The sequence below is a fragment of the Carassius carassius genome, chromosome 37 (assembly GCF_963082965.1).
Source record: "Carassius carassius chromosome 37, fCarCar2.1, whole genome shotgun sequence".
Lineage (NCBI taxonomy): Eukaryota > Metazoa > Chordata > Actinopteri > Cypriniformes > Cyprinidae > Carassius > Carassius carassius.
Window position 1 is genome coordinate 22230842 of NC_081791.1, and position 27627 is coordinate 22258468.

Consider the following 27627-nt stretch of genomic DNA (forward strand, 5'->3'; position numbering starts at 1 on the left):
TTTTATTTCATCATTTTATCTAAATATTTAAAATACAAAAAAATTCTTCAAGTCAGGTATGTATACATACATTTAATAGTTCTTAGTAATAATATTTATTTTATTTCTCATTTTTAAATGAATATTATATTTTATATAAATATATTAATTATAACTGTTATTTTCTTTATTTGCAATCTGATGCTAAAATGTATTGTTTTCTTATCTTCCTGTCCACTGCTTTGCTTTATAACTTGCCTCTTCCATTATAACTTTTTATCTAGCCTTTCTATTCCTCTTTCTTTTTCTTCAGACTTCCACTCCTTCGGTTTCTCCTCGCTTTCTAACATCAGGGAACTGGGATGTAACCTCACTGTGCGCCCTTGACGAGGAGAACGATAAAATGTATGACAGAGCGAATTTTATGAGCAAACCGTTTCACCTCGAAAGCCTCAAGACTGTGTCGTAAAGCATCTCATAGTCAACCGAACTACCTAATATGAGTAATTATTGAATTATTTATGCCTATTGATCCAAAGATGGCACTTAATTCAAATGAATACAGTAATTTAATGCTGACATTTTCTCTCCAGCTTTGTTCTCTAATTGAAACCACATTAAACAAACCCTCTTCAATAACCATCTCAGAATCCATAGCTTTACAGATAAAAAAAAAAAAAAAAAATTTATATATATATATATATATATATATATATTTATAAGTAGTCAGCTCTATAGCTCAAATCAAAGTTTAGGAAAATCAATGACTTCCAATTAATCTGGTACTGACAGAAATGAATGCACGTCACTGACTTCCCTACTTTTCATGTGTAACCGCTACAAACCTACTTAGTATGCAGGTCGTATGTGGAAGTAGACTCTATTATATGAGGATAAATGACTGTCTGCAAATAGCAACTCAAAAACCTTTTCAGATTTTCTTAATGTGACTTTCCCCTGTAGCTATTTTCTGAGTACGGAGGAGTCGCGGCAGAGCAGACACTTATACAGGTGGGTTCTGTCCTGAACCGATACGCCTTTTAAGCTGTAATTGAGTATTTTATCATCACTGTCTAGGAATTCTGCGCCTCTCATGCCGTGCTGTGCATTTGCATCTAAATAAGTCTGACAGCATTTGCACACCCTGTTGTATTTTATTTCATTTTCTCCATATGTTGATTATTACATGTTAATATTCTGTTTGCGCATTGACATCCCAGTTTCTGAGTACATATGTGCATCGATGACTTGTGTTGTAATCAATTAAATCCTTCCAGTCTACGTCTGAGATGTGTTTCAGGGACATTTGTGAAAAGCCAATATACTTTTTTTTCCCCCTCTAGTGAGCTCCAGGCAAGAAGCCCAGCTAATTCATTTAACAGAACAGCAGCTTAGGAGAGAGAGAGAGAGCGAGTCAGAGAGAGATAGAGAAGGTTGAAAAGGAGACGGGCAGAGGGGGAGGTGCTGCACCTCACAACGATTTAAAGGGTGTTCTCTAACCCTTGATTAATGCTTTAAGTCTCTCACTTGCTCTCTGTGGGACACTAGATTTTTTATTGTGACTATCCGAGCAATATGGTGAAAGTGCAAAGGTCAAGCATTGGGCTTAACGAAAGATCAGCATGTGTGTGCGTGTGTGTGTGTGTATTAATGCACTGGAATTTGTAGGGACAGTTCAGCCCAAATTATATACTATTGTTTATTTATATAAATAAGTTATTTTTTATTCATCAGAGATGCATTCTTTTGATCAAAGTGACAGTCAAGGCATTTATAATTTATGACTGATGTTCTTCTATAACTTTTTCTCACTTTCTTCTGTGAATGCAAAAATGAGAAATGTCAATGTTCATGCTGCTCTTTAGACAGTGGGCTGTCAAGAGTTTAGTTTTAAGCTTAGATTGTTAAATCTCATTTTGACAATCCTGATCACTATGTGTGGTCAAAAAAAAGTCAGAGAGGTTTGGAAAGAAAAAAAAAAGGGTGGATTTAAAGTTTGATTGCATCGGCATTGATAATGAATTGTGTAAAAATAATGCGATGCTTGCTTGTTGCCTAGCGTGGAGCTCGGAGGAGTGTTTCATCGCCAGTGTCTGACATGCAACCTGTTTGAGCGATGCAGCTTCTTTAAAGCAGACTTCAGTCCCAATCAGACATACTTTACCCTCTATTGCTTGGGTAAGATAACACTGTATCTCATGCAAAAATGAGATCACACACTTAGACATTCTCATCTCTGTCAAAAAAAGATGTTTCTCATCTCTGTCATACTTTTGCAGGCCCAGGTGTCCCAAAGGTAACCATTCACAGCACAAGTGACCCTTCCCGTAAGTAGAATTAAAATGTTCTGATTTCAAACTGTTAAATTTTAATTGCTAATACAATTGGGTCAACAAAAAACATTTTTTGTAGAGTTATAGTTTGCTGCATTAAGTACTTGCAGCATATAATAATAAAAGCAAATATGACTTTTATTATTGTTCGTACTTAAGATTATGAGATTGTTTGAATTCCTAAAAGTGTGTAATTCATCCTAGATGTTTCTACTTGTTACAGTAGAAAAAAAATCAGCACAACTGTTTTCAGTTATCGTATCGTATCGTATCGTATCATATTGTATCGTATCGTATCGTATCGTATCTTATCTTATCTTATCTTATCTTATCTTATCTTATCTTATCTTATCTTATCTTATCTAGACTATAATATCATAGAGGACCACCTATAAACTACCTAGAACTCTATTAATCACAAAGCAACACCCAAGCACTACTTTATTCACTTACCTTTAACTGGCAACATAACTCTGAGAAAAAAATTGTATATATATTAGAATGAAAGCACTCCAGTGATTATTTTCAGAGTCTGTTGTAGTGAGAGTGTGCTCTAAAACATCAAAAAGTGCTTCAAGCTATCCTCTTGAATTTTATTATCTTGCTAGATTCATTATTTCAGTGTTAATATTTAAATACTCCTAGGTGGTGAACTGTTCTGGTTTTATGCCAAAAATGTATTAAGTCTGTGTTCTGCTCTTGCAGGATACACAGTGGTGGAAGACAACAGCCTCCTCGCTATGTCTCTTGAAACCAAGAGGCTCTCAGAGACAGTTTTCCAGACGCTTTCCTCTGACAACAGCGGTAAAAAGAATTCTTAAGTAACTGTACATTCCTCCTTTCAGCATAAACTGAGTTCAACCTTTTACAAAGCCAACTAGATGTAAGATTCAATCAGATATTTGTTTTCGGTTTTGTTAATTGGATCCTCACAGCTGTACCATTAGGGGAAGCCTATTTCAGAGTGTGTGGACATCTGTGTAGCTATATAAATTGCACATGTACTGTATCAGGTCCCTTGACTGTGTTTGTTTGTGTGTTTGTATTACTGAGAGTTTGTTAAAAACCAGGAGGCTCATGGGAGCTCATTTGCCAGTGGTTAGAATATTGATGAGATGGTACCCAGACTTCCTTGGAGTATGATACAGTAGAAACGGCCGTTTGTTCTGTTTTAACTGTCTTTGCGAATAATTACAGACCTAGATCTGAAGATGTCCCTGCCTCCTGGGTACGAGGGAAACCTGCACTCTCTCCTTATTATCATGTAAGTGTCTCCCCTCACATTATAATACTGTTAGTAAGCCAACATTGTATTATTATTGTATTGCCCATTTCTGCATAAAGTAAAAATGAGTTATTCAAATGGTTCTATTCGAATGTAACTGTTTCTATTTGAATATATTTTAAAATATAGTTTATTCCTATAATTTGCTCCAGTCTTCATTATCACATGATCCTGCAGAAATCATTCTAATATGCTGATTTGCTGCTTAAGAGACATTTCTTCTTAACAATGTTGAAAACGTCTCCAAGACGCTTCAAGAAACCTACCTGCAAAGCTATGTTAAGTGTCCTGATGGTGACAGATCAGCTCAGCATTTCACATGTACATCAAACCAATGCCTAAAACTTATTTTCCTGCCTTGCAAGCAGCAGTATCTCCTTGTGGAAATGCAAATCAAGTTAAGACTCTCCTCTCCCTGGCCGTAGTTGGTTAGGCGACATGATTTATGAATGCTGCAGTATTATTAAACAATATGCACAAGCTCGATTGAGATGCAAGAAGTGTTTGGCAAGTGCCAACACATTAACAGAATGAAGATCAGTGTGCTGATGTCTTTTTAATCTACAATGTGACAATGTGATATGTAGACATGTCTACATGTGTCAACACCTCCATCTATCCATTCTCTCCACCTGTAGTGACAGTATTCCTGGGAGGCAGTCGGTAACGGAGGAGTTTGCCCTGGGCTGGCCGGAGGTTTTATCCAGCCTGCATGGAGTGGCACTGGCCTGGATCGACAGCAGAAGCCAAGTCTCACAGGGACAGAAAAGCAGCACCCTGGACACTCGCAAGCTGGGTTCCCTTCGCATTAAAGACAAGCTTGGAGTAGTGGAGTGAGTCATTCTCTTATTCCAGTTATTAAGAAGAATACCTATAATGGAAAAGTCATTTTGCACGCTAAATATCTGATTAGGAAATGTTTTATGCTCTGAAGCAGACGCTTGGATTTCTTTTATATTTTTGTTGAACACTTGCTTGGCTAATTTAATTCAACCTACTTCTTGCTCAAGGCAAAAACAAAAAAAGCGATGTTTATGTCTCTGCGGAGTTGATACGTTGGCCGCTTATAAAAACCAGTCATTTATCATAACTCCTAAATGCCACCTGAAATTCATGTTTCATTTCTTCAGATGGTTAATGCAGTTGCCATACATTGATGGGAGAAGAATAGCTGTTTACGGAAAGGTAAAATAGATATTCTGAAAATGTAGAGTTCAAGCTCTAACGTCTGATTGGATGAGTCACATTTGATTAAATAGCTGATTTATGCAAGTTGGAAACTACAGTAAGGCTAATAAGTGCAGCTGTATCCACCCACTTATTCCAATGTGTTGGTTGTGGAAGTCTTTTTTTCTCATTCATTTTTTTCCACAGGGATTGTTTTTTAAAAAAGTCTTCATTTAAGCATTATAAGCTATGAACCAAGTCAACCAGCTACGGGTTGAATCACAACATTACAAACTTTCATTTGAAGCAGAAGATTATTTAAAATTGGACAAAATGACAAAGGTACAAAACTGTGCATTTAATGGCTTTAATGAGGGAGAGAATACAGTTTGTTGCTTGCTGCAACATGGGTAATGTAGTTTTTCATTAGTAATTCCACTGTTAAAACACAATTCTTTAAAAAAAATATATTGAAATAATGTAAAATGAATTATGTTACAAAAGTATAGACCATTAAATAATAACCTCAGAATTTTGTTTATTGAACAATAGCATCTTAAAACCACCTAAAGTTTTGCATTAAATAGATTTTTACAGTGTTTAAGGAGGGTTTATGTATTGCATCATTTCAAATAACAACTTAAAAATGGTCAAATGGATTTAATGCTCTGCCTCTTGTGGGCTATCACTTTTATAAACATCTTTTTAGCAAAAAAATCCCTTTGTAGACTTGCATCATATTCTCACTTAGGATATGTACTTTGAATTTAGTCTTCAGTTGCAGAGCTCTGACATCAGCCTTCTTTTGTCCTCACAGGGATTTGGTGGCTATTTAAGTTTGAAGATGTTGACGGCAACCGATCAGATGTTCAAATGTGCCGCTGTCATGGCTCCCATCACAGACTTCAAGCTCTATAGTGAGTTCCAGCTCCACACTATGGAGCAATAACAATATTTTTGGACATTCTTTGAAGTACATTCTTTGAAGTGCCTTGGAGTGCTTCAGAATACCGTGATGTGTGATATGGTAATCATTCAGTCCCATGGTATATATCATATCGTATATAAGTATCCTGGTACTACTTTATTTGTAAGCGTATCCATGTGATTGGTGTAATGTAAAGTGCACCACAGCTTCTTTTCACATTTATATGTAAAAAAAAAATGGATTCAACTTTGTTTTTCAGGTGCGGCTTTCTCAGAGAGATATCTAGGCCTTCCAGCTAAAGAGGAGCATTCCTACATGGTAGACCTTTTGCATCAACTTTTTAATTCATTATCGAGCATTGAGTTACAGAATAGTTTCTTTTTTTTTTTTCAGTACAAGACACAAATGCACATTTGTATTACAGTTCCAATATTAAATATAAAGTCATATTGTCACAAAGTTATGAGAAACAAAGTGAAATTTAAAGTTACATTGCGACAAAGTAACACGTTTTACATTCTGAAACACTCTTCTGTATTATGTGACTGAGATGCCAATATGTTGTTTCTTTGCAGGTTGCGTCTTTGTTGGATGACATTCACAAGCTAAAAGATGAAAACTTCCTCCTCGTACACGGGACTGCAGATGGTTAGTTTCATTATTATCCTTCACATACATCATTTGTGGATTTACAGTCATGTTTTACTTTTGTGTGTTTAGCACGGGTACATTTCCAACACAGCGCCGAGTTGTTGAGTCGTCTGGTGAAGGTAGAGGCCAACTACACCCTTCAGCTGTACCCAGACGAAGGCCATTCCTTAAGAGAAGAGCGGAGCAACCAACACCTGCACCGTACACTCCTTCACTACCTCCAAAACTGCCTCAAATACGACCCCTTCCTCACCATAGAGGAGGAAGAGGAGGACGACGAAGAGGAAGAGTGATCTCTTCCACTGTGTACGCTCTCGGTCCTCAGAGGTGCCCGATACTGGTGTCTAACTTCAGGATGCGTTATTTCACCCAAGGAAAAAATGAGCAAATTGGAGATCAAGAGGACCAAAGTCACCAGCCACTGTATTTACCACAAACTCAATTTGGGGATGTTTTTCATTTGTTTGTTTTTGTTCAGACTGCAACCGTCAATGTTTCCTGAGCGTCCTGGAAGATGAAACACAACTGCTCTGGTTCATACAGTTTTCAAGGAAATCACGCACGGTATAAAGTCTAAAGGATCCCATGCAATCAACATCTCAAGTCAGTTTATGTATAAAATGGGTAAAAGAGGCATGTTGCTCAGCCTTGATATTGCAGCGCCACCCTGTGTTCAAAGATAGAACAAATGCCAGTGGTTTACAGATTCAGTGTTGTTGTTTACTAAAACTATTATTTATTTATTTATTAGAATAAATATTAGGTTGCATAAAAAAACGTAAAAACTTGAGTGAAAATTAGAAATGTTTCCTTGACTACTAATGGAAATAATAATAAAAGTTGCAGTTATAAAAAACAAATATTTTAATAATAGAAATTAAACAATTTTAATACTAAAAATAAATTAAAGCTAAATATAAATATTTCAAAAGGTAAAAAGCACATCAAATTACTAAAACTACTAATATACAACATATACAAATTAAAAGCTCATTTAAAATATTAATAAATGCCGTAATATTATGTTAATAATACTGAATAACACTGCACCTGATGCTGATATTTAGAAAAGCAGGGTGGATAATATGATGCTGCAGGGATATGGGACACAAATGAGATTGCTGACATGAAATGAATGCCTATTTTACACAATATTTATTTAAAATTCACGAAAAAAAAATGGAAACAGAGACTGTTTCTTATTCATCGACAGCAAACTGAACTAGCACATCTGTTAATCAGCCTTATGGACATTGTTATTGGCTGATAATCTCAACAAGACCAGAGATCTGATCTATCAATAGCCTATACTGGAAGATTTGATTGAAGATTTGAAGATTGAAGATTTGATTTGATTGAATATAAACTGCAAAATGTCATTTGAACCTGGTTCTTTATATGCATGACAAACAGGCTGCATGGTACTGTATATTCTGATTCTTTCATAATCTCTGTGCCAAACATAATAGTAGTTTGTGAAAAAAAAGTAGAATTTGCATAAAGTGTGCACATACAGCAAGTTTTGAACATCTCCAAAGTATTGCGGTGTAAGTACACGGGCTGTCCTTGCTGTAAGAGTACACAATCAATGACTCACACTGCATGCTGCAGTTTACAGATGCTTCATAAGGTCTCCAGCATACATCATATCTCTTTATAAACGTCGAGCCTTGCTGCACACAGTTTCACACAGAGATTAACTACTTTAACTGACAGGCGAACACAATTTTTTCTGCCATTGTCATGTATATGCAAATTTCATGTTTACAGATCAAATGTGCCAAATACTCTGTGACCAAACCTTTCAGTATTGACTTTTTTGCGCATTAAGTACGCGCAGTAAGGAGTTTGTGCATTAAGTAAATTTTTTTTAAGTTTATCTGTAAGGTTCTTCATGCAGGGTTTTGTTCATTTATATTTTTGACAAAAAAAGTCTGTTACCATGGTAAATTTTGGTTTATCAGTTGATAAAATCAGAGTACTTTAATAGACAGTGTTCAAAAAAGCATGTTTTTGCTTATAAGCTTTTATAGATAAACTGTTGTTCAAAAACTTGGGGTCGGTTAGGGCTAGAAATTATAAAAGAAATTAATACTTTTATTTAGCAAGGACATATTAAAGTGAACGAAATTGACAGTAAAGGCTACTGTAAAATACATATTATTTATTGATAGTAGAATGTTGTCATGTGACACTGAAGCCGTTGAAAATTAACTTTGCCATCACAGGAACAAATGATATTAGAAAATATCATAAAATAAATAACAGTTCTTTTAAATTGCAAATTGCTATTAAATTGCTATTTTAAAATATTACTGTGTTTACTGCATATTTGACGAAGTAAATGCAGCCTTGGCGAGCATAAAATTCTTACTGTCCCCATAATTTTGAACAGCAGTGTAGCTCAATATATGCAGTATTTATTGAGAAGTTCACCAGCTCATGACATAGAGACATATTTTAAACATCATAAAGCTTATGAGAAAAACAAATTGGACAAAATGACTATTAAAGTAGGCTTGTTTAAAGTTTCTAATCATAGAACATAAGATATCAGCCGTCCCACCTGCCTTCAACCTTTTCATTCACCAACCAAATGATTTTTTATTTTTCGTGACCTTCATTGTATTGCCGAAATGTGTATGTAGAAACCTTGTAAGTTTTGTGTGTTGACATTTTGATGCAACTAAGCAAGTTCCATATCCCAGAATGTCCTGTTGTGCTGTGGGTCCAAGAAAATCCTTCCTGCCGGAGCCATGACAATGTTACAGGCAGCATGAAGTATGAAATGAACATCCTTGAGCCTCTGTATCTATATATTTGTATTTAATGACCCTTTTCCAATAAAGTCTGAAATCTTTGCGTATATGCAGTCTCAAGTCATTCCAGAACAATGAGCATACTTAAACAGCCAAAGGAACAATTCACATCAGACTAATTGATATCGACCAGAAGCAGCATAATTCAAACCTTTATTAAAAAGCTTTAAATTATGATACAATTATAATTTGGAGATGCATTCCTTATTTATAAAAATGTCAGGGTGCCTAAAAAAATATTTACTCGAGCATATTTGTCATTCCATTTATAGTCAGGCAGTTTAAAGGAGAACAGCCTACAGCCAAAACGTTTAAATAATTTATGTACGATCCATTCTTGAACCAATCAAATCAAAACGCGATTAGACGCTCCACCAATCAACATCCGTTTTCTCACATTCAACCAATCAGAACGCACGAACGCTGTTCCATCCTCACCAGGCCCTATATGACTCAAACCGCGCCTACAACAGGGCCTGCCCTGAGTTCCTTTTTCAACCTTCACTGCGAGCGCGGTATCGAGAGGGGCACCTTCAAGTAGGGGTCGATAAAGAAGCACTTGTAATATTTATACACACATACGAGAACAATGTCGTTTCTCTCTATCAGCAGACTAGCCCCAAGGCTCCTCAGTTCAAAGGTAGGAAAGTTTTATTTTAACTCGAGTGAAAAAAAGCACAGGCTGCTACCGGTTAGCTTAGCTTAGCATAGATTACCTTAGTGATATACAGCTAGTAGTATGTCATATTTCGTATTAATAAACCATATCGAACATCTGTTTTAAGTACTAAATGCATGAGAAACGTCCCTCCCTGCTTAAGTCCTAAGTGTTTTCAAAACCTAATTAACTGACAACCTGTATAGCAATTTCAAACAACATAGGCGGTCAAAAATATTGTCAAACGTTAAAAATTGGGGTTGAACTTTCGAAACTCACTGCAAACATTTTTTCAGACACAGCCAATGTAAAGTTATGTTTTATTTTTAAAATTGTGTTTTTGATCAGTTCAAAGATACCTGATTAAGAAAAGCGTTATATTATGGTTATTTTCATGCGAGTTTCATCAAGTCCTTTCTGAATTTTAGTAACACTTTTCCTTTGTTACACTGTAACTAAATTTGACCAGCCACTTTGACATGTGAGATCTGCACCGGTTTAGCCTGACAGATCAGTATTTTTGTTGTTTTATGTGGCTAATTTGACCTTCAGAATTGCCATTGATTTATTAATGGCCAGACAATAGTTTGCAAAGATGCTAGATCACTATAATTCACCATAATAGAGCTATATAAGGTTTAGGCAGAGTATACATCATACATTTTCAGTAGGATTTAAATGTGGTCATCCTCAAATTTAAAGCACCTCCCATCCTAAATTTTAATGTATAAAGTCCCAATATATGCTGTAAACAAATTTTATATATCTATGTAAAATAGTTTATATTACTCTACATTAGCACCAAAGTGTTCTTACTATTACATTAGATTTTTTTTCTTTCTCACGATAGCACTGTACACTACTGTTTTGCTCTCTCAGTGGAACCTTGTGGGTCCCAAGAGCCCTGTTTAAAACCCCTGGTCTTGTTCATAAAAGCTCTTGTGATCATGTGCGATTATGGAAGTTGTGTAATGTGAACATTGAGCACGAGTAGATTCCTGTATGATGACATGTTTGGCTTTGTGCTGCGTTTTGGCTTTTTCCATTTTCATACAAATTTTATTCCTCTGAGGTTTTGTTCTTTGATCTTAAAAACGGCCTTGCCCTTGAGCAGTGTGTGTGACTTATGACGTTTAACAGCTGACTAGATTGTGATGGTGTTTAGCAAAAATCAGTGGAGGGTGTGTCAAAGGGCATGTATGATCTTTAGAAACCGGAATCCTTTCCATATACTGTGTCAGTTGTGCTCTCATAAAATAACATTGTCTTTCATTGTTGTTGCTGTAGAGACAAAACCAATGACTTGCTTTCTGAACGACTTAGTAAAATAGGTTACTGTGCTCTTGCCATACAGGGTTAATACTCCATTCACACTCCTTGATGACCCTTGTACACCATGAAGACTTTTTTCTGCTGTGTATGACACTGATGTAATCTGCTGATTGACAGTTCATAGGGTGCCGGATGTGCATTTATGTATTGTACTTCCTTATTTAATTTTCTTTATTTCTTAGTTAGGAGTTGGATCTCTGATAAGTAAATACGGTGGACATTCAAAGCAGATAGGTTAAAATGACACTGCAGAGATTTGCTTGTATTTGTGAATGGATTGTTCTGCAGTGGTGGTACTATAAAGTTATGTTCCTCTTCAAGCATTCAGATGGTGGACAAGCATGTCTGACCTGTCTGACACAGCTGTCCACCTGTCATCTGCTTTGAGTATCGAAAAACAACATGTTTTTGTCTAAACAACGTGCAGAGGAGTTATTCGAGCATTACCTGTCAGTCTTTTATATGTTTTCCTTGCCTAAAGAAAGCTGACAAAGAGTCCTTTGTCCAGAAATTCCTCTATATGGTGTTTCTAGTAACCCCTGCTAACACATGGTCCTTGCGTCTATTCTGCATGTAGGCTTGCTCCGTATAATAGAACTGAGTCAAAGGTCACAGAATGGTCTAAGGCTGCCGTTCTCTGTGCTCTGCAACCTTTGTGATGGTCTTGTTACCTTGAAGGTCACTGTTATATAGCATATATTGTAGGGCTGCACGATAAATCGCATGCAATATTTAATGCGCATCTAGGAAAAGAACCATCACAATTTCTTCAGAAAATGTGATGATATAGAGATTTAATTAAAATAAATAATTAAATAGTTAACATAGTTAACATTTTCTGTATATTACATTATATTATATAGCAGGTTTACATACCTTTTTTATTGCAAAGCTAGTAAACATTCACAAAAATGTTAGAAATTATGCAAGTCTAGAAAATTAATTGGAAATGCTGTTATTATAAAATGTTCTATTACACATTTACCTCTAGTTTATTTAAAGTGTATTACTTTTGACAAGTCTGGAAGTATTCAGCTACTACAGAGACTTCTGTAATCGCCCCCCTCTGCGCTCACACCAGGTTCAAGCTAACAGCTGTCGGTAGTGTCACCTTTCCCATAGATTACACAGCCGTAGACTTGCAGGAAGGTCAGAGACTAACAGTTACTTTATCAACTACAACACAAGCCGCCCTATAAATGACCGTTTTTCTGTTCTCACAGCTACTGTATGTTGTTGTGTGTCAGTGAAATCTTTAGCTCTAGGGTAGTGTGGCGGGTGTCTGGTGTCAGAGCACTGACCCACGTGGCAGTCAGGAGGCCTCGTGTAGGAAGCATTGGCTCTTGTACAGGAAGGAACAATCATTTATTCTGGAATGCATTTGTGATTTTTGTTTGTTTTGGATATACAATATAATACAAAATACAAAACCTATAAAATTCAGAAAAACATTATAGAAATATAAAATTATGAAATTACTACCAACATATAGGTATTCCACAACCTACAGCTGAATGTTAGAAAAAAGCCCCCTCGTAGCCCCCTCGTTATCTCCTGACATGTCTTGCCAATCTGACCCGGCTTTACATCCGTGCTTGAGTCATTCTGCAGTGGCAGTTTCAATCCAGTCCTGCTGTGAGTCAATCAGACATGGCTCTTAATCTAAAGCTATATATAGACATGAAGGATGTGTCTCGATGTAGGAAAGGGTTGGGTCAAGCGGATAAACTCATAACTCTAAATGTGACAATTCTGTAATAGAATTAGCAATTGGATCCATTCAACCTGTCTCTGCAGAATTCATTTTGTTCTCTTGCACCTGAGCTCCCTTTTTGTTCCTGTGAAATATTGTCATTGTGTATGTCTTTGCTATAATTAAATTGCATTGAACCCCAAATAAAACAGTCATGATGAATGGCACAGTGGAAATAGTTCAAGACACGCTTCACCTCTGGTTGCTCTGGCAGTCTTTTCTGTCCAATAAATGTGCTGTAACTCTCTTAGACAAAAACAGCAGCTAATCAAGAAGTTGTTAGACATTATGATCAAAAAATGCCTTAATGTTTTTGTTGTACTACATGTAGCATTCGATGTATCTCTGTGTTTTCTGGGCTTTAACTTCAGAGCCCGTTGAAAATATTTGGTCCAGTAGTAGCTTGTGATTTGAATACAAAGACATTGGTAACGGACGCATTTTTCCATTGTGCACCTGGGTCACCTGCCTTGCAGCTGTCAGCAGGCCTTCTGCAGTGAAATCTGACTGCTAGCCCAGGTTTTTTTGATGATCAGTGAATCTTCAAAATAATATTTCTTTCTCTTCCAGAATGCAGCATGTGTCGTTGTGGCTGCCAGAAATGTCAGCGCATCCACGGTACGTATCCTGTCAAGCCTAGATCCACAATCACAACCAGGACCAGGCTTTAGATTTGATTTGCACTACAGAGATTCGATCATAGCATTGCTTTAATGGGAAGGTTGAGTCATGAATCACATCTGGGGCTATTTTTTTTAATCTCAAAAAGCACTAGTTGCTAAATCTGTTTGTGCCTGATCCAGTAACCGAAAGCTGACTTATTTTCCCTGGATCTTATGCAGAATTTGAAAGACGTCCTGGCAGACCTCATCCCTAAAGAACAGAGCAGGATCAAGAACTTCAAGCAGCAGCATGGCAAAACCACAATTGGTCAGATCACAGTGGACATGGTGAGAGAGACATCACTGCATTCACTGTGGGATTGCTTTTATCTGTCATCACTTTAGGCTACATTAGTCAGTTTGTAATAATTATAAGGCACAGGGTTATTTTAAAGATTTGTTTATCATGTGATTTATTTTGTTCTACCTTAAGTACTCCATGTTGGAAATCACAGGCTTAAATGTAGGATATGCAACTAGTGATCTCAGCCAGCTTGGATGTCATTTGACTGATGTCACAAGCAATCTTGCCTAACATATCTGACCAGTCCGATCTCACATGATGTAGTGCTGCAAACCTCCACAAACACAGTAATATTTTTTGCCCTCTGACTGGATGGCGGTTTTGTCAAGGACCTCAGGCTGCGGTGTGAGTGCTGCTGCTCTCATGGCTGCTGTTTCAGCTGAGTCATTTGGTCTTTGTCTCACTGCCAGTTATTCTATACTATAGATTAAACTGCACCTGAGGAGCATTATTACTGTCATATATGACAGTAGAACTAGAGACAGGAGAGCCGGTGGAGTGGTTGTAGCTCAAAAGAAGTTCTTGATGTAGGTATTTTAATAATGTTTGAGTGCTGTTTTTGTTTTTGACAGGTTTATGGAGGAATGAGAGGCATGAAGGGTTTAGTGTATGAGACCTCTGTGCTCGACCCCGATGAGGTGAGTATGCACATACACACAATACCATGAAATGTAGCTTAAACCAGGTTGCAATTATTTATACATTAATAAATTCCAAAAAATATTTGGTTTGTCACAATGTTATAGGTAACAAAATCATAAAAATGTTGGTGTTTTCATTTTCTTTATTAATGATATTATCATTAATAGTTAAATAATGTTTTATTAATACTTCATTTATTATTATTTATTATTACATACATACATACATTCTCAAAACTTTTGGCCACGACTGTACTATTTATAGGTAGTAATAATTAATCAATTACAAAGTCTAAATAGACTAAAAAGTCCTGTCTTTCATAATATCAATTGAGCCATTAGTCTGCAAATTGTAGCCTTGACATTTTAAATACACATTTTAGGTTGTGAAACTTGAATGCATGATGAAAGTTTACAGTGTCATGAAGGGTATCATTTGCACAATAGTATGCTGCTGCTGTAAGCTAAAAATAGTAAGTGGCATGACAGTGCCTTGGATAAACATACATTGGTGTCAGTAGTTATCCTGCAAACCCCTGAACCCTCTTGAGTTCGAAGCCGCAGTGTTTATTTTATTCAATGAAACACACTGACGCCATCCCTGCGTTTATCGATTCCATCTGTAGGGCATCCGTTTCCGTGGTTACAGCATTCCAGAGTGTCAGCAGCTGTTGCCCAAGGCTCCTGGTGGCGAGGAGCCACTGCCAGAGGGTCTGTTCTGGCTGCTGGTCACAGGACAGGTGCCCACTGAGGAGCAGGTGAGGATATATTCATATTCACTGCATTATTGCTCATTAAAGAAACCCAGAGTGCCTAGAAGTTTGAGCATGTGCTCTGATGCAGTTGTCCTAATAACCTAGCATTTAAGTGCTTTGAAAAATTTGAACAGTGGTGCTTTATGTGAAAAATGTGGGTTTGAATCCAGCGTGCAACCTGCAATTTTTCCTGTTTAATGGAAAAGTAACAAAAGAGCAGAAATAAAAATGCATTCATATTTGCCCTTTTTAAAACCATGTGTATATAGATATTGCACTTCCTCTCATATAAGTGAAACAATGTAAATTCTAGTATTCTTTATCTTTTTTTTACCAGCTTGTGTGATTTGCAAGATTGTCATCTGTTTATAGCTATGACTTGTTATAGGCATATATTGATTGCTCTGATATTGACTATTACATTGTCTTGTTGGGACGTTAATCAAATCGTGGCCCTGAACAGGCAACCATAAATAATCTCTTTTAAAATATTTGTTGAATAAAACGAAAACTTTTAAGTAATTGAGGCTGTCTTAGTAGCTGTATTCATAGTTACATGCCACAAACTCTTTGCTGGCTGTTTTCTCAGGTGAATTGGTTGTCTAAGGAGTGGGCTAAGCGAGCGGCCCTTCCCTCTCACGTGGTCACTATGCTGGACAACTTCCCCACCAACCTGCACCCCATGTCTCAGTTCAGCGCCGCCGTCACAGCTCTGAACAGCGAGAGCAGTTTCGCTCGGGCGTACTCTGAGGGAGTTAACAAGGCCAAGTACTGGGAGGTGAGTCACTGAAAATATCTGTGCTAGTCACTTTAAAGGTGAAGTGTGTAATGATAAATACTATGACTGACTAAAACAACTCCTAAGATGTTTATTTTCTATGTAAAGTGATTGAGTCATTCACAAGAATTCATGGCATCTCTGTGCAGTTTGTGTACGAGGACTCCATGGACTTGATCGCCAAGCTCCCCTGCGTGGCGGCTAAGATCTACCGTAATTTGTACCGTGAAGGAAGCAGCATCGGGGCCATCGACTCCAACTTGGACTGGTCACACAACTTCACCAACATGCTGGGCTACAGCGATCCACAGTTCACAGAACTCATGAGGCTCTACCTCACCATCCACAGGTGATGCCTTACAAAGTCCACTGGTTCATTCGAGGCAGTCGTTAGGAATGAGATCGGCTTGGACTTTTAACCTTTTTGATTGTCTTCTCTATGAAGAGTCAAGATTTTTACCTCAGCCTCAGGGAGAAAAGCACATTAGTGAAGCTAATGCATCTGATGTCTGTTATCAAACTGGATCTTTTAGGCCACAAGTGCAATACAGCAAACTGGCTATTTGTAGAAGAACTGCTACTATCTGAACCAAAAAAGAAAGTGAAATGCATTAGTGTAAACAATCTGCTTCCTTGACAAGTTAGCAGTGTCTAGTAATTTTCTAGGGCTGCAGCTACCATTGATCAAGCTGTGGATTAATAAATAATTGACAGATTTATCAAGATAAATGTTTTAAGATATAGCTATGTGGAATGGGACTTTGGACCAATGAGACCTGCAATCCGTGCTATCACAAAGCCAGTTATCACTTTTATTGACTATTAAATGGATGCAATTAAAGTGCTTTAATATGGGGTTAGATAGGATTGAGTTTTATATATAATATTTTTCCCCTTTAAACCATTTTCTACATATATATTGTCAAAATATGTTTCCCAAATGGTTACCAGCAATTCTCCCTTAATCGAAAATAATGCTAAATTTTTAAACATCATGCACTTTAATTTAGAAAAATGATTGTGTGGTGCTTGATGGTTTATTGGTGTCTTTTTTGTCTCCCTCTGATCAGTGACTAGACTGTGCAGATTCTGTTCAGTCAGCAAGAAAACATGTTAGTGTACATCTTTTGTTAAGAGGGAAAGGGGAATGACTGTTTTAGATAAGTGAATAAAGTATGCTCTCTTGCGGTTGTGTTAGTTTACTAGTCTTATCTAGTTTAGTGTCCTTTGACCGTAACCTTATCCTTTTTGTGTGCTTTTCTTCCTTTCCAGTGACCATGAGGGTGGAAACGTCAGCGCGCACACTAGTCACCTGGTAGGCAGTGCCCTATCCGACCCCTACCTTTCCTTCAGCGCTGCTATGAATGGTCTGGCTGGACCCCTGCACGGACTGGCCAATCAGGTTTGAGATTTGTTGTGCTTAGTGTTGCACAGGACATATGCTTTGCATTTCTTACATTTCCTCCTCTGTCCTGTAGGAAGTGCTGGTGTGGCTGACAGCCCTGCAGAAGGAGCTCGGTGGCGAGGTGTCTGATGAGAAAATGAGAGATTACATTTGGAACACACTCAAATCAGGCAGAGTGAGGGCTTTTGATACATCTCCACTCACAAAAAAACTCAATGCAGATTGATCCAAATAATATGGATGATTATGTTTGTTTGTCTCTTGTGTCATTATTCAGGTGGTGCCAGGCTATGGCCACGCTGTTCTGAGGAAGACGGATCCCCGCTATACCTGTCAGCGTGAGTTTGCCCTCAAACACCTTCCCAATGACCCCATGTTCAAGCTGGTAGCTCAACTCTACAAGATCGTACCCAATGTGCTTCTGGAGCAGGGCAAGGCCAAGAACCCCTGGCCCAATGTAGATGCACACAGCGGAGTCCTGTTGCAAGTAAGTCACTAGAAACCAGCCAATAATAAATATTCATTTGTGTTTTACCATGGATCTGTGCTATTTTTGTCAAGTGCACTTAAAATATCTTGTGTGTGTGTGCCTTACTTTCCTGTAAATTATTTCTTGTTCAATTATTCTTTACATACTCTACAATATATATGTAATATATTTAAATGATAAATTATCTTATATAGAATAATTGAATATTTTGTGAAATATATTTATATAAATGTATACATTACTGTAATTAAATGTAATTTTAAATATACAAGTATTAAAATGCTTAACATTTAAATTATAGTTTAAAATATATTTAAAAAACATCATATAATTATAATTATAGTACACTAATAAAAAGTTATTTAAACATAATTAACCTTTATTTAAACTGGGTTTGTGCTCCAGGGTCATATATGGTCAGTCTTAAGTCGCTGGGGTATATTTGTATCAAGCCAACCATGCATTGTATGGGTCAAAATGATCGATTTTTAAGCCAAAAATTATTGGGATATTGAAGTAAAGATTATGTTCCATGAAGATATTTTGTACATTTCCTACCGTTAATGTATTAAAACATAATTTTTGATTAGCAATATACATTGCTCAGGACTTCATTTAGACAATTTTAAAGGCGATTTTCTCAGTATTTAGATTTTTTTTTTGCCACCCTCAGATTCCAGATTTTCGTATTGGAATGTATAAATCTAAATTTCAAAACATTTACCCTTCTGACTGGTTTTGTGTCCAGGGTCCCACACACACACACACACACATATATATTGAATATTGGGTTGCACTAATATCACATTAGTTTCTTTCCTTTTCTCCCGCTTGTTCTGTTTATACAGTTTACATATTTTTTCTGCTTGTTGTATTCATCATCTCCTGTTTTTACTCTTGTGTTTTGCAGTATTATGGCATGACTGAGATGAACTATTACACTGTGTTGTTTGGCGTATCCCGAGCTTTGGGTGTCCTCTCTCAGCTGGTGTGGAGCAGAGCGCTCGGCTTCCCTCTGGAGCGTCCAAAGTCCATGAGCACTGACGGACTCATGGCTCTGGTTGGGGCCAAATCAGGCTAGAGAGCAAGAAGACCATGCCAGTGGAGTGGGGACAGGAAGGGGAAGAGCTTAACCTATTAGACACAAGTCCCCGGGCTAAGGGATTTAAAGAGACAGTACACTTTTAAGTTTCATCTAAAAAGGGCATTTGTTATTAATATAAGAGCAAGATTACACGTCCCATTTACATGTTTATTAGTCTTTCATTCCCAAAATGCACATTTAAAACTACTTTATCACGAGAAATGTGTAGACGCATTACACAGTCACTGCTTGCGAACGCTCCTTTTAAGTTTTCCCACTAATTTTTACGACCGTATGACGCAGCTATGGATCTAATGAGGTGGTTTGATGAAAAAGGCTGTGTTATTGTCCAAGAACACAGCCGAGAGAGATATTCCTTTCCAGAAATCACCACTCTCCTTATTTAAACCAATAAAGATTAAATACTAGTTCAGAAAAGTCAGTTCACCTTATATAGAAATAAACCCTTTATCTTGGCTATCACACTAATTATATCAGTTTTAGTCTTGTATTTTTACTTTCCTGAGGTCAGATGTTCACATGAGCCTCTGTTTGTTTGAGGAAATGAATTGTCAAAGCCCTGCTCTGAGCCTGTCAGATAATTCGACAAAGTTTGACTAGGCGTTCCACTAGTTTCTGCTTGTAAGAGCACTCCATGATGGCAATACGGTCCTCTCTCAATAGAATTGATTCTATGAGTTCAGTTCAACTTGGGAAGCTTGTACATTTGTTTAAAAGGGTACTGCCCCTTTAAGTTATCTCTCACATTGCTCTCTGACTTCAACCAATCGTCTTCATCTTCCTGTCTGTTGTTTGGAAGCACGTGTGGTGCCCTCTTTATTTGAAATGACCAGTCCTTTATTTCATCAGTGGACATATTGGCTTTGATTTGTTAAAGGTTTGTGTCATTCACACTTAAGTTATTGTAGTCGCAGGTGATTCGTGTACCAACTTGAGAGCAAGTCAGATTTGTGGTGTTTTATTTGTACATTCATCCAATAGCGCTCACAATCTGCTACTTTTTACCTATTTCAAGTTTTAGTGTTTTTTTTCCCCCCAGTGTTTTGAAAAATTATGTATAAAGAGAAAAGCTATAATTTTGTGTAGGTATACATAAGTTGTGGTTTTATTTATTCATGTAAATATAGCTTTGAATGTATGAACTACATATCAAAACACTCTCAGCATCCCTGTTAGTCAAACCACTTATCTGTAATGACTCGCTTAACCCTTTATTTTAAGTAAAATGTACCTTTAATATAGTTTAAAACATGACTTGTGCATGTACTGCTGTGACGCACACGGGTTCTGGTCTCCTGCACGCTTGCTCTCAGAATGTTTTTTTTTTTGGATAATCTAGCAGCTATTTTAGCCAGTCGGTCCATAAGCACTCCATTAACTCGATGGCACTTGTCCCCCAATCATCATTTCCCACTTATCTAATAGCGTGAGAAGAATAGTCTGGTTTGCTGTGCCCTTTACCAGTGTGACTTTTTTCATCATAATGTTCATGATTGGTTTATGTGATGTCGGGTTAATTTAAATAACGAGGAATGTGAATATGGAGATAGTTGGTTGAAGTCGGATCCACCAGGGGAAATGGGGAGGGGAATGAGAATGGGGGTGGGTGCGGGGATATGGTCTGGATTGATTGGGGGAAAGAAGCTTATGCGAACAAAAAGAAAAATTGGGAAAACATGACAAAAAAAAGGAAAACCAATAAATGTTTTTAACAAACCCTTGAGGCATTTTCTTTTGTTCTGCTCTTTCACTCAATGACTGCACAAGATTACTCTTGATATTAACCAAATTTGGTCATATTCTAATATTCAGCTGTCCATAATGTAAATGCCAATGTAAACTTGTTAACCCAAGTCAAACTTCTGGTTACTAGAAACACAAATAAGAGTACACTCTTAGAAATACAGGTTGGTTGTGGTTTCATCAAGTGGTTTCCTTTAGCATCCATGAAACCTTTTGGTATATTGCTTTACAATTCAAAATTTGTATGTATTTGGAAAGTTCATATTCAAATTAAAGTAATCTGGGCTCTGTGCAATAGTTTTAAATAACTGACTTTTTTCTGAAAGAACAATGACAAAAACAAAAGTGTTGTAATTAACTAAAACTAATGAAATAGTTTTTGGTAATTGTAATAAAAATTTAAACCATTGCCTGGGCAACTTGCAGTAAAATTAAGTATTACCGTAAGTTGAAATACTAAAGTTACTCGAAGTCTCGAACTGAATTAAACATAACGCTATATAGAAACAGAAATAAATTAAACATTTTAAGTGAAAAAAAAAATATATATATATATATATATATTAAAAAAAATCTAAATGTTATAGAAATATTATAATGGTGTATAAATGGTACTTAAAACTGCATTGGATTAAAAAAAATCTCAAAATATCTTTGTTACACATAGGATATTAACAAATACAGGTTTGGAAAGACAATGTGTTGAGTGTATGATGTCAGAATTTACATTTTTATTCTTTAAATGATGTGCACGAAAACATGGTTATTACTCAAATGATGGCCTGATGAATTGTCTTAAGATCTAAGTATGGTCATTCTTCTTTATTGGATCAGTTTTGTGTTAAGATCTGCATGGAAAAGCATGAATAAGAAAAACTCCACTATAGTCTCACACTGTTATAAATACATGACCCACATACCACCACCTTCCTCAGATTTCCTCAACCTCCACTACTGCTTTCACTTTGTGTTCTTTGTTCCCTGGTTCTGCACCACCGATACGTTTTCACAAGTACTCATGTGTCTCCTCAACACTGAATTCTAGTGTAAACCTGCTGATTAGCAATCATAAAACTACCACTTTGAGCTAAGAAACCATTGACAAAAGTGTGCAAATCAACTTTAAATATTCAAAGCAGGAAATCAGCCTCCTGATAAATCTCAAGCAGTTCAAGTAAACACAACGAAATAAGTTTGGAAATAAATTTATAGATTCTAAAATTAAAAGAAATGCTTGTGCAAGGTTATAACACTGACGACAGGCCTGTTGAGAGAGAATGAAGGTTTACCAAGCACACAACATTCATTTCAGAGAGAATTTTTTCCTAAAATTGTGCTCTTCTTGCTCTTATAAAGCACTTCTCATCGCTTTGGTTCTTATTCACAGTTCTTCAACCAAAATTCTCACTTAACAGACATCTAACAAAGTCTTTATATGATAAATCCTAGAAATCTACGAATGGCGACTATTTCCATGGAAGACTTTTAGACAGGCGTTTGATACAGCACAAATAAATGATAAATGGACAATTTTTGAAAATCACGTTACTTGAAGACATTTATAAATGCCATGAGCACTTAGATAAGGCCTTGAAATGGCTCAAAATCTCGTAAAATAAAATGTTGGAAAAAAAATAGAAAAATGTCTGCTATGCATGTATCTGAAGCTTAGCCAGCTAATACTGTAGATTTTCAAGAAATCACAAACAATACACAAACATACAGTAGTGTTTATACATTAACGTACCAACAAATAAGAAATGGCACAGTCTACATGAACAGGCACACTCTAAGATCACTATTAGTGAACAACAGGCCGAATCCGTATATTTCTTTCATTCGAGTTTCTCTAAAGCCCTGAGTTTGCATCCGAAGGAAGCAAAAGCATGCTAAATACAATTCCTTCTTTAAAATCCACTACTTTTACAAATGTTTTTGTTATCTGTGAGGATAAATATTTAGGGTGAGAGAAATATTTGACGTCACTCTAAAGCCCCTTTCACGCTGCCATTCCGGCAAATACACGGGTAAAGTGTTCCGGCAATTGTTCCCAGGTCGCTAGATTTTGCACTTTCACACTGCCAGTGATTACCCGGGATATGTTCCTGCTTTCACACAAAACCCGTAAAGATCCCGTAACGACACGTGACATCAGGGCGTGACGTGTAATGTACGAGTCGAAAACGTTAGGCACGTTATACTTTCACTGAAGCAAGCGAACGATCTCAGAGTCAGCGCGGAAAGTGAGGAACAAACTGATCTCTGCTTCATTACAGTTTGCACATAGTTTGCACATATTTTTTCGTCGCAAACGTTGGATCTTCCTTCAAAACAGCCGGTAAAAGAGTCGCGTGATAACGTGCGTCATCACTTCGACACGGCATTAGATCTGGCTTTTGTTCACACAGCGCTCGTCCCGGGTTGAATCCGGCAATGTTACTAGGTCCCCGACCCGGGTTCAATGCCGGAATCAATCCCGGGACGTGGTTGCTTTCACACAGAAGGCGACCCGGCAATGTTCCGGCAATATGCCGGGTCGGACGTGCAGTGTGAAAGGGGCTATACATAACTGTATAATTCATTTTTATTATATTTACAGTTGTGTTTGGAGTCACACACCTCTGAGTGTGACTTCTTGAGATGAATATTTTAAATTCAGTGCAGTGTGCAGTGGAGGTCAAGCAGGTCACTGTGAGCAGGATCATATTCAAGCAATTTGAATTCATATCTAGTTATATAAAGATTCATTTTAGAAGGACTATTCTGGGTTGTTCTGTGCCCTTTGCATGCTGTTGATTACCACAAATACTGACTTAAAACCATAAATTAAACAGCTGCACAAATGCAAGGGGAAAGTAAACAATGCCTGTGCTGTACATGTTTTATTGTTTGTTTTAAAAAGCTGAGGTACAAATCGAAACCATTTTGTGTGGTAATCAACAGTGTGCGACAGATTTCACCTAAAATATAATTTTCAGCTTCAGTAATAAGTCAGATTTGGCCTCAATAAACCCCCAGCAGGACTGACTGAGTAAATCAGATGAAACCGTAATGAAACGTCCAAGTTCTTCACCTCAACTTTCAAATCTTACCTGTCAGAGCTGCAATAATCAATTCATCTTCATTCACGGTCAAAAAGCAAACAAAAAATTTATGGTGAACTGAAATCTTGGGTAAGTAAATGGTATCTATCGTACCATCCCAATGGATCTGATTTATCATGTGATAACCATCTAAAGAGTTTTGGGAGTTCCAGATGCAGCTAAGTCCCGTTTGAAGGTGCACCTCATGTTTGATGGACCTCGTGAAACATGAGCTCGCGGGGTATCCTCGTCTCGGGTCCGTAGAGTTTGCCCGCTCGCCGCTCAAATGCCGCCACCATCTGCTTCACCACCTCGTCGAAAAACACAGTCGCTAACTGTGAATGCAGCAATGAACGAAACTCAAACGAGACCTGAGGAAAAAATACAAACATCTAGATTGAAAGACACATTGTGAGTTTACTTCTTAACAAACACTGAGTGTTATTGCGAACTAAAACATATATACATATATATATATATATATTTTACTGGGCAACAATCGTGATTAATCGCATCAAAAATAAAAATTTTGTATATATATGAGTGTCTACTGTGTATATTTATTATGTATATATAAAGACACACATAAAGTATAATTTTTTTTATACTTTATAAAAGTATAAAAGTAATAAAAGTATTTACATGTATATAATTATATTCATATAATTTATAATATATATAATTATATTTAATATGTAAACAACATGTTTTTCTGAAATACATACATGCATGTGTATTTAGATTACATAATAAATAAACACAGTACAAACACATATCTTATGTACATAAAACATTTTATTTTGGTTGGGATTAATCTCAATTAATTGTTGACCAGCACTAATAACATGAAGAAAAAAAAAAACTTAAGTTAAATAAAATGAAATACTAAAAAATGTTAGCTTAATTTATTTCAGTTAGTTGGCAAGTTACTAATTTTCACAGTTTAAGGTGAAATATTAAAATGACTAATAAAAGCTAAATAGACATGAAAAAAAAAACATCTATTGACTGATAAAACAAAATGAAAACAAAATTACAAAAACTTAAACAGCAACAAATCAAATAAAAGCTAAACACATTTTTAAAAAACCAAACAAAAGCAACTACAAAAAAACAAGTTCTCTAAAACTTCTGAAACTAAGACTGGAATAAAAATAAAAGGTAAACTGTCGTTTAAATTATAATCTGACAAAAAATGAAACAATATAAAACAACTAATAAAAAATATGAATGGATACTATGGTAAACTGAAATACTGTCTGACGTACGTTTTTGGTTTTGTCTGATTAAAATGAATGAAAGTCTTGCATGTTTGGGGAGTTGTATACTGATTTTAGCTCCTGAAATTGCGCAGAACTCTCTGTTTTACATTCTGCAAGCTTGTCAGACCTAGCAACAGTAACCAAGGGGGGTGAAGCTTAGCGAAGGGTCAGCTGGAAGCAAACGTTTGTAAATGTTACTCACAGAGAAGTCTACAGTGCATGTGCGAGGATAGCCAGGAATACCGGGACTAAACCGCCAAATTGTCTCTAAATGATTGAAGAGTTTACCGTCCGAACACACCGCCTGAAATGGGGAACAGAATTATTTACAAAATTGGTGTTTCCTTGCATTTCATTGCTGATGTTGTAGAGCACACAGAAGGCTTACTTTGACCAGATGTGGACGGACGTGGCTTATCATTGAAGTGTATCGCTCAACAACCGGAGGGAAGCCCACTTCCAGCTGGGCTTTGGCATGACCGGCTCTTTTCATGATGGTCTCGGACTTTTTACACCACGGTACAAAGTGTTTGTAGTCATCCACGTTGGCTACCACATCATACATCTCTTGCATTGAGTACCTAAACACCAAAATACAGGTACATCTTTATCATTTTAGAATCAAGTTGAAATTAATACAAATACTTTCAGAAACAGACAATAAAATGGTGTTGTCACTATCAACTAAATCCATTCAGAACCATTTTTGTCATTTGAAATAGATGTTTCCAGCTGCTCCACCTCCACTAGATCACTAGAGCTGTGTTCATTTATTACTTAACACCACAAAAGCTTGCCCTCATCCTTCATGAGGAAAAAAAGAAGAGGTCACTGCTCAGGATCAGACACTAGTCTACTTACCCTAGTATTCTCCTCTCTGAATACTCTTTTCTCTTATTGGTGAGGCTGATGAAAGATCTCCTTTGATGAGTGGGAGTCAAATCCACTTCCGAGAGACAGAGGGCGCGCGGATGACGGGTCATCAAGATCCCGCAGGAGGACAGGTGTCTGACATACAAAAAATACAAGATTCTGATAAATACTATACATACAGGAATGGTCTGCGATTATTGTACCGTCATACTATGGTACTAAATGATTATTGTTTCATATATTGTGAAATTTAAAAAAAAATGACCATGGTACAGGTCCAGAAAGATGATGTTACCATGGTATCAAGCATCTCCACATAAGCCATGCTTCAAGATGCATGTGATTTACAGTCATTTTAAGCACTTTTTGAATATTCCCCTGCAGCCAGTTAACATAGAGACCATAAAATCCTCCTTGCTTCTTGTTACTACTTTAAAAATCTTAATAATTCTACTAGAGTAAGTATAAAAAGCTGCCAGACAGCAATGCCTATGCGAAGTTCTCAGTGTTTTATTGTAACAAGAACTCTAATAATTCTGGTATTTCTAAAACTACATTTTCTAAATGTACATAGAAAAACTGATAAAGCGTTTTATCCATTTCTAAACTTTTGTAGGGGTTAACACAAAATTTATTGTAAAATTCTATGTTATCATAGAAATATTTGTTTCAAATAATTTTTGCTTGCAATTCTATTCTTTTTATGTATTCTAGTTTTTGTCTCTTCCTTTCGATTCGTGATTCTATATCTTGACTATATCTTAAAACAAATTTTTTGTTTACATTTGTATTCTTTTATTTTTCATTTACATTCCTGTCTATTTTAGGTTCTATATCGAGCATCTCTTAATAAACAGTGATATAAATTTCGATTATAATAAACAATATCAAATATCATTTTAACCCACGCATATCGTTATTAAAATAAAATTGTGTATATATTGTCACAATTAAAATACATATGTGTTTTAATAAGCTTTTGGTATTGACACCCCACAATTTTTCAATTATACTCGTAGTAATTATGTGAGGGTTTTTTTTTTCCAGCTGGCTTTGTTCCAATATTTTTTGAGCGATGTGATGCATCCATCATTCATTCAGTAGTAGTTTGACATTTGTATGTTTACACAATGTATTGCACTGTTCAAAGCGGTGTTTCACCTGATGGGCCAGTGCCGTATCCTCTCTCTGTATTTATTCGGGCTGCTGGAGCGACACGTTTCGACCGTCGCTATTTCCAAAAACTCACTGAATGTCCGCACACCCATCGGGATCCGCCGGGCGTTTCCTGACACAGCCATCAAAGACAGAGCTTCACCTAGTCAGTGTGTGTAAAATGATGACGATTAATCTCGAATAGCACGATTAACACAGTAATAAAACAGAGCTCGCTGTCATCTCTAGGAGTAAACGAGTAGGCGGTTGTTCAGTGAACAAACCCACGCGATGCGTTAAATCCGATGAAGTGCAAGAATCATATTTCGACTTCTAGAGAATCATCTACTGAAACAATAGCCCTTTCGCCTGCGATTGCGCTGAAACCGATTCGGGTTAAACCGGTGAAGCTTTCATAAGCTGCCGGTGTGTGGTTCTGATGGAGCAGCGTGCAGCCGCCGCCAAC

General features: G+C 36.7%; 3 protein-coding genes across 6 annotated transcripts in view; 2 read left to right on the forward strand and 1 right to left on the reverse strand.

Moving 5' to 3' along the window:
• The window catches only part of LOC132118390 (inactive dipeptidyl peptidase 10), a 42949-nt gene extending 35284 nt beyond the window's left edge, over window positions 1-7665 (forward strand). For all 4 annotated transcript variants that reach the window (XM_059528207.1, XM_059528208.1, XM_059528211.1 and 1 more), the window contains 12 exons: window positions 293-384; window positions 943-990; window positions 2039-2157; window positions 2259-2306; window positions 3018-3116; window positions 3510-3576; window positions 4236-4430; window positions 4728-4782; window positions 5582-5681; window positions 5952-6010; window positions 6268-6340; window positions 6413-7665. In XM_059528207.1, the coding sequence (XP_059384190.1) occupies window positions 293-384; window positions 943-990; window positions 2039-2157; window positions 2259-2306; window positions 3018-3116; window positions 3510-3576; window positions 4236-4430; window positions 4728-4782; window positions 5582-5681; window positions 5952-6010; window positions 6268-6340; window positions 6413-6636 (1179 nt within the window). In that variant the 3' untranslated portion in view covers window positions 6637-7665. The remainder of the gene's footprint in view (window positions 1-292; window positions 385-942; window positions 991-2038; window positions 2158-2258; window positions 2307-3017; window positions 3117-3509; window positions 3577-4235; window positions 4431-4727; window positions 4783-5581; window positions 5682-5951; window positions 6011-6267; window positions 6341-6412) is intronic.
• A 1976-nt stretch (window positions 7666-9641) lies between these two features.
• Window positions 9642-20294, forward strand: cs (citrate synthase). Its single transcript, XM_059528212.1, has 11 exons — window positions 9642-9802; window positions 13476-13523; window positions 13748-13855; window positions 14444-14509; window positions 15139-15270; window positions 15857-16045; window positions 16195-16394; window positions 17318-17447; window positions 17524-17625; window positions 17728-17937; window positions 18851-20294. The coding sequence occupies exons 1-11, from the start codon at window positions 9752-9754 to the stop codon at window positions 19019-19021; spliced, it is 1407 nt and encodes a 468-aa protein (XP_059384195.1). The 5' UTR covers window positions 9642-9751; the 3' UTR covers window positions 19022-20294.
• A 1683-nt stretch (window positions 20295-21977) lies between these two features.
• Window positions 21978-27607, reverse strand: coq10a (coenzyme Q10A). Its single transcript, XM_059528213.1, has 6 exons — window positions 27168-27607; window positions 25995-26141; window positions 25522-25714; window positions 25336-25437; window positions 23354-24242; window positions 21978-22775 (listed from the first exon to the last, which is right to left on the reverse strand). The coding sequence occupies exons 1-5, from the start codon at window positions 27305-27307 to the stop codon at window positions 24075-24077; spliced, it is 750 nt and encodes a 249-aa protein (XP_059384196.1). The 5' UTR covers window positions 27308-27607; the 3' UTR covers window positions 21978-22775; window positions 23354-24074.
• Window positions 27608-27627: the final 20 nt, after the last annotated feature.

Excerpts from the sequence above, each read along its gene's own strand:
- cs (XM_059528212.1), top strand. The coding sequence starts at position 9,752 with ATGTCGTTTCTCTCTATCAGCAGACTAGCCCCAAGGCTCCTCAGTTCA. Across the intron at positions 17,448-17,523 it reads TGCACGGACTGGCCAATCAG|GAAGTGCTGGTGTGGCTGAC; the intron begins GTTTGAGATTTG and ends TCTGTCCTGTAG. Across the intron at positions 17,626-17,727 it reads ACACACTCAAATCAGGCAGA|GTGGTGCCAGGCTATGGCCA; the intron begins GTGAGGGCTTTT and ends GTCATTATTCAG.
- coq10a (XM_059528213.1), bottom strand. The coding sequence starts at position 27,307 with ATGGCTGTGTCAGGAAACGCCCGGCGGATCCCGATGGGTGTGCGGACA. Across the intron at positions 26,142-27,167 it reads ATACGGCACTGGCCCATCAG|ACACCTGTCCTCCTGCGGGA; the intron begins GTGAAACACCGC and ends TTTGTATGTCAG. Across the intron at positions 25,438-25,521 it reads TCCGTCCACATCTGGTCAAA|GCGGTGTGTTCGGACGGTAA; the intron begins GTAAGCCTTCTG and ends TCCCCATTTCAG.